Below are 6,990 nucleotides of genomic sequence, written 5' to 3'. Positions count from 1 at the left end.
AGGTGAATGAATCAAAGTTAACAACAACAAAATCTGGAGTAAGAAGAGTAAATGGGATGCAAAGACTTCGACGAAGAAGAAGAGTGTAGCGGAGTCTACAACAATATTCGTCACTGAGTTTCCTGATCATATGAAGGCAAAAGATCTTTTTCTATTATTCGAAGGTTTCAGTATGATCGATGAGGTGGTCATTCCGCCTAAGAGGGACAAGAAAGGTAGAAAATACAGGTTTGTTCGCTTATTTGAAGTTGCAGATGTGAAGAGGTTGGTGCTAAAGCTTGATAACCTGTTGATCGAGGGCAGGAAGTTGTTTGCTAATATTCCTAGGTTTCAACGTTTAGTATAAGGATTTTTCCCTCCGATGGATGTTAAAGGGAAGAAAGAAGTAATTTTTAAGGAAGGAAAAGTTTTTGATCGTCTTCATCGTGTTAATGAAGGTCCTGGGATTCGTGTGAAAGGTAGTACTTACGCCAAAGTCACTCGTGATCAGGGACTTAGAAAGTATGGTGTTGTTACTCCCCCTAGGGTGCAACAGGTATCCTATGATGTTGGTAAGGAGGAGTTGGTTAGATTTGAGAAAGCTTATGTCGGGAAGGTGTTGACTCCGGGAGCATCGTACAATATGCAAAGAATTTTCCAGTCTGTAGCGTATATTGCTCTTAAGGTGACTCCATTCTTCATTTTCCTTTCTTCCATGGTGGGCAAGTATGTGTGTTGTGAAGATAGCTCTTCTGATCCTTCTAAGATGGACGTGGCAAGCATTATGGTAAGAATATCATGTGGGATGTTAATTAATGAAGTGTTTAGAGTGATCATTAATGGAGTGTCATTTAGAATCAGAGTGGTGGAAGAGACTCTCGGTCCCTCGTCCAAGATGGTGAAGAAACATGTTCCTTGCATGTCGGATTCTGTGTCTGAGTCCTCTCATGCCAACTCTTCATGGGAAGACTTCATTTCCAAGGAGGTGGAAGTAGAGCAAGTCGATGATGGAGGGGCTCGAGGCAAAAAGGCTTCAGAGTCTGTTCAAGAGACTTTTAACAAAAAGGTACCTATGGTATCTAAGGTTGTCAGTAATGAAGTAAGGAGTTTTGTCGTGGAAAATTTTAATGAGGAGTCAAAAGCTGGTGTGAAAGGGCATACGAATGATGTTGTTGGTGACAGTGTCATGTCTCCCTCGGGTTCGATGACGCATATGGGTTCAAAGTCAAAAGTGGTGGTGGACCCTAGTATGGGTTATTAGAGTGTGGCCCGGATCCCTTGAGGAGTCTAAGTTATCAGCGGTGGATCTCAATATTATTGTGTCGTTGTGGGGTGATCCCAATGCTGAATGGTCGGAGTTATGGGCGGTTGGCGCGGCTGGGGGGGGAGATTGTCATCCTGTGGATGAAGGATCTTAAGCTGTCTTTTAGCTTTAAGGGAAAAGGCTTTGTGGGGATTAATGCGGAGTGGAGGGGGAGGAATTTATTCATTGTCAATGTTTATTCTTCGTGTCAGATAGCCCTTAAAAGGAAGATGTGGAAGGAGCTGCTAGAGGTTAAGACGAAGTTCAACATAGGAGATTGGATTGTGGGTGGAGATTTTAACTCTGTTTCTTGTAGCCAGGAGAGGAAAAGGGGTCTCAATTGGGGGTCGTAGAGGAGAGATATTGGAATATAAAAGTTTTATTGATGAGTTAGGGTGCACTGATATTCCTTGTGTGTGTGTGTGTGGGGGGGGGGGGGGGGGGGGGACTTTCACTTGGTGCTAGAACAACGATGAGGATGATTGACAGGTTTCTACTTACTGAAAATTTGATTGATGATTAGAAGATTGTTGGTCAGGTTATAGGTAAGATGGATTTATCTGATCACTTCCCTATTTAGCTTAAGGCTTGTGGTACTGATTGGGGCCCAAAACCGTTCAAGTTCAAGAATAGTTAGTTGAAGCATTCTGAATTTAAGCAGTTTGTTGAGAAAAAGTGAAAGTTTTTTGTAGTCAGAGGTAGAGGTGACTTCATTTTGAAAGAGAAACTCAGACTTCTTAAGTGTATTTTAAAAAGGTGGAATGTTGAGGTTTTTAAATGGTTAGATTTGAAGATCGAGGAGTCAGTAATTGAGTTGAATGATTTTGATTTGATGGCAGGTTGTGTGGTTGGCTCTAGTGGTGACGATTCTTCTTCAATCAGAAAAGATGCTTCTTCAAAGGTTTTAGATAATATTCTTTTGAAGGAGAATTTGTTGAGACAGAAGTCGAGATTACTGTGGCTAAAGGAGGGGGATAGTAACTCATGATTTTCCATAAATCAATGAAGACTAGGTTTAGAAGAAATCACATTTATGTTGTCAACACTTCTGAAGGTAGAATTGAAGATGTGGGAGGAATTAAAAAAGAAGTGAGGAATTTTTTAAAATCTAATTTTCAGGAAAATAATTGGGTTAGGCCTATTTTAGGAGATGTGGAGTTTGTGAGTCTTTCTTATGTTGATAGTAAGAGTTTGGAGGAGACTTTCAGTGAAGTTGAGATTAAAGCAACTGTATGGAGTTGTAATGGGGATAAAAGTCATGGTCCCGGCGGTTTTAGCTTTAGCTTCTTGCAGGATTGTTGGGAATTGGTCAAGGAGGATGTAATTTGTTTTGTGGTGGAGTTTTATGATAATCCTTCTATAACTAAGGTTGTTACTGCTTCCTTTATCACTTTTGTTCCTAAGATTAGAAATCCTCAGCTCTTGAGTAACTATAGGCCCATCTGTCTAGTGAGTTGTGAAATTTTGGCACTTAAACACAGATGTCAAGACTGATGTCCCAACACACAACACAATGTCAAGACAGATGTTAAGACATCATCTACTGACAGAAATACTTTTACCAAAATAGTAATTATGCAGAATTAAATTACAGAAGGTAAAAGACACAATCAATTATTGACCCAATTCGGTGCAACGTCACCTACATCTGAGGGCTACCAAGCTATGAAGGAAATCCACTAATAGTATTAGTTCAAAGCCTAAACAATCCCAGTTTACAACTTATCGTCTAATCATTACCCATGAAATTTCTACCTAGAACCCTTCTAGATATGAGAATCCCCCTCTCACTTCCAATCATAGCAGTGATATCCTAAGTCACAAACCATTGACAATAACCCAAAACAGAAGATTACACTTCCAAAAACAATACTTGGTTTTTCTTAAAAGCTTCAACCAAGAACAATACTTAACTCTTTGCTTAACAACTCATGAATGAGAATAATAACTTGGTATAGAATCAAGTACAATCATTCAATCTCTATGCATCAAAAGATACATGAGGGACATACAAACAAACACTAAAACCTAAGGAACTCTCAAAACCCTAAATCATTATTTATGCACATGGTTTCTTCAATGTGAATTCCTTGAAAATTTAGGTTAAGGCATTCCTTATAAATAGACTCTTGTAGTATGGACTTGGACTCTTCAAATCAGATCTAATATTCTCTTGTAAATCAGTTGCAAGATCTTCTCCATAATAATAGGAATAAATCTATAATGTTTCCTAAAAAGTCTCAAAAGATCATTTTTATGAAATCAAATCAAATTTGAATTGTTCCTAAAACATCCTTGATCTGCTGCGCATATAGGAGAACTAGAATCATCCAGAATCTCACATTTTAAAATTAAATCTTCAAGGATTCACACTTGCAGACCTATATAAGTGTACTGGTGTAAGATGTCATAACATCTGTCAGGACATCAGCCTACAAGGAGCATAAGCAGCACCTGCTTCACAGTTGATCAAGATGTGATGACACCTTGTTCAACATTAGGTTGTGATACATTTTTCCTAAATGAAACATGTTTTACCAAAATTATTTCCAATCATAAAATCACAGACCTAACAATCTCCCCCTTTGGCAAAATTTTGCTAAACCAACCAAAGCACAATAAATCTGGAGAGAGGAATAAAACTACAAACACAAGTTACATGGAAAACATGTAAACTTTGTACAAACTGCAAATATAAAAAATATCAGATATGATCATGCAGTTACATAACATACAGGTTCTATACTCCTCTTGTCACACATAATCAGGACTCCCCCTCAAGGGAGCAAAAATAGGCATGACAAAAAATCATGCACACACAGAACTCCAGCAGAAGCAGCAACAGAAACACCAACAAGCATGACAGACTATCATGCTCCCCCTAAATCGTTGCAAACAACAAGCAACCATAATAACTAATCTCCCCTTATCATTAGTACAATCCTATCACAACATGTTAATCAACATCTCAAGACATGTGCCATAACACCGGTACAAACAAAAAACATACTAACACTTTACTCCCCCTATTTAGCCAAAAATTGATTAAAAAAATAGTAAATGTAAACAAAAATGGAAGAACACATATTGCATACAATAGCAGGTGGAAACACACAAACTAAACACATTCAGGTGGTCTTCCATCTCTTGCCCCTGTCAAAGAGCCTTATGCATTCCTTCCACATGTCACATGTTTTAGGAGTGTTGACACAAAACTTCTTTGTCACCACTTCAGAACATGTCTTCTTGAAACCAGTATTTTGCAGAGATCTCTTATTCCATCTTTCAACAGGTTTCACCATAGCACTTTACTTATGCATCGAACATGGAGGACATATAAAGAATATGTTGCATTCCTCCCCATCTGTAATTGCTATAACTCCTCAATAGTGCAAGTTCCAATCCCACTGTTTATGTTTTCAATTTGCTTTGCTTTAAACATAACAATAAGTTGTTCCTTGTTGTCCATATGCTCCAGAGTAACAACCTTTCCTTCAACAAGATTCTTGATTAGTTGACTATAACTATCAAGGTTCTTGTTCCAGCCATGTTGAATAAGGTATCTGATAGAATTCAAATTTTCACCATTAAATATTATGACATCCTGTTTGACATCATATTCCTTCAACATTAGTTTAGAGATACTTTCTTTGAATTTAGCTTCAATAGTACACCAAGAAGCACATGCTTACTTCTTATTGATCCGAAAAAATAGTGAAATTCTGGTATCAGATATGAGATGTCGAAGGTAATGTCACGACACTAATATCTGAGTAATGCAAACAGAATAAAGATAGAGAATAGTAATGCACGATACACAAGCAATTGTTAACCCAGTTCGGTCCAACTCACCTACATCTGGGGGCTACCAAGCCAGGAAGGAAATTCACTAAAATAGAATCAGTTCAAAGACTCTCCGTACACTTCAACAAGTTATAGTCTTTCTCACCTAATCTCTACCTGTGCAATTTCTACCTAAGCACTCTTAGATATGAGAACCCACCCACTTCCCTACAATCACACCTGTGATCTTAAACAACAATCCCTTGAGAAAAGAAAACACTTTTCAATAACACACTCTTGATTTTACTTCACAGTTTCAATCAAGAAGACACACTCTTGATCTTGCTTCACAGCTTTGATCAAGAAGACACACACTTGATCTTGCTTCACAACTTTGATCAAGTAGACACACACTCTTGCTTAACAGCTTTATAGTGACAAATTACAACCACAAATCAGTCCAATTCAATCATCAAAAGATGACTTGAATGGCTTACAAGTCTCACGACTAAACAGACACAAACCCTAGCTCTCTCTCTCTATATATTTCGCTCAGTATTGGTTGTGTTATAAAACAGGTTTTCTAAGTCCCTTTTTATAGAAGCTTTCAGCTGGGCTTGGACATCTTGAAAACCCTAAATCTATTTTCCAATCAAATCTTCTTATGACAGCTGGTTAGATCTCTATGGAAAATTAGTAAATTAGGTTGTAATCAATGCTTGAATGCGCCTGCAAATCAGATCTTCAATCATACATAGATTGCCATTAATTGTGCAATCACAAAACACCAGACATTCACACTGAATGTTCTGTGTACAGGATGTCATGACATCGGGTCTGACATCCTGGAAAAATCCTACATAATTCCATAATTCCTTTTATAACTTCCAGCAGGTACAACCATATCAGATGCCATGACATTGTGTATGACATACTGAAACAATCCTGCATGAACATGTCTTTCATTTAAACTCCAGCAGGTACACACATATCAGATGCCATGACTTTGTGTATGACATTCTGAACAATCCTGCATGATTATGTTCCTTAAGCTCCAACAGGTACATAGGATATCTCATGTTAAGACATCACACATAACATCTTGTGAACACTTTTTGTTTTACCAAAATTGCTGCCAACACTTAGAATCAACAAACTCCCCCTTTGGCAAATTTTGGCTAAAACATATATCTGTCCTTTTTGTTCGCAAGAAAACTATCAGTAGTTAAACAACAGCAGAAGCAAACACAATTACTAAAAATAGATACTAGTAATACACACATGCACAAGGGTACTTCTCCTCCCCCTAAATCTATGCAACAAAAACAGAATTACTAGTTATGGATGCAACTAGTAAGATACACAAATGCACAAGGGTACTACTTCTCCCCCTAAATCTGTGCATTCATCTCCATGAAAATAACAGCACCTGTAACCATAGCACCTGTAACAATCAGAATGTCATTCTGACATCTGCTTCAACATCACCACCTGTGTATCACCACATCAGACATCCCCTTTGACATCTGTAAACAGAACATCATTTTGTTTAACTGTTTAACAATAGTTGTCCATCTGTCCAGCCACATACATCTCCTCACAGCTCCAGCTCCATATAAATACTTCTCCCCCATTTTAGTCAAAATTGACCAAAGATGACCAATTAGACAAAATAAATGTCAATTAGCCTAGCAGAGAATGTCAGCACGGATGTTATAACATTAAAAATGTTAAAACATAATTGTTCAGGAGATACAAACCATCATTATACACAGCTGTGATAGCTGAGATAATGAACAAATCCAAGGAACTCATTAAGAGCCCAAAATATTACAAACAGGCATCAATGAGGACTGCCACAAAATACACATATTCAAAAAAACAATAACACTTCAGTCTTCCAAACACAGCAGCACCAGAACAGC

General features: G+C 37.8%; 1 protein-coding gene across 1 annotated transcript; it reads left to right on the top strand.

Annotated features, from left to right (window-relative positions):
* The first annotated feature begins 2,284 nt into the window (after positions 1–2,284).
* LOC127129910 (uncharacterized) lies at positions 2,285–2,776 on the top strand. Its single transcript, XM_051059015.1, has one exon. It carries the CDS (start codon positions 2,285–2,287, stop codon positions 2,774–2,776), a length of 492 nt encoding a protein of 163 aa, XP_050914972.1.
* Positions 2,777–6,990: the final 4,214 nt, after the last annotated feature.

This window comes from Lathyrus oleraceus, chromosome 3 (genome assembly GCF_024323335.1).
Source record: "Lathyrus oleraceus cultivar Zhongwan6 chromosome 3, CAAS_Psat_ZW6_1.0, whole genome shotgun sequence".
Classification (NCBI taxonomy): domain Eukaryota; kingdom Viridiplantae; phylum Streptophyta; class Magnoliopsida; order Fabales; family Fabaceae; genus Lathyrus; species Lathyrus oleraceus.
Note: the sequence above shows the minus strand (reverse complement) of the source record. Positions and strands in the feature narration are given on the sequence as shown.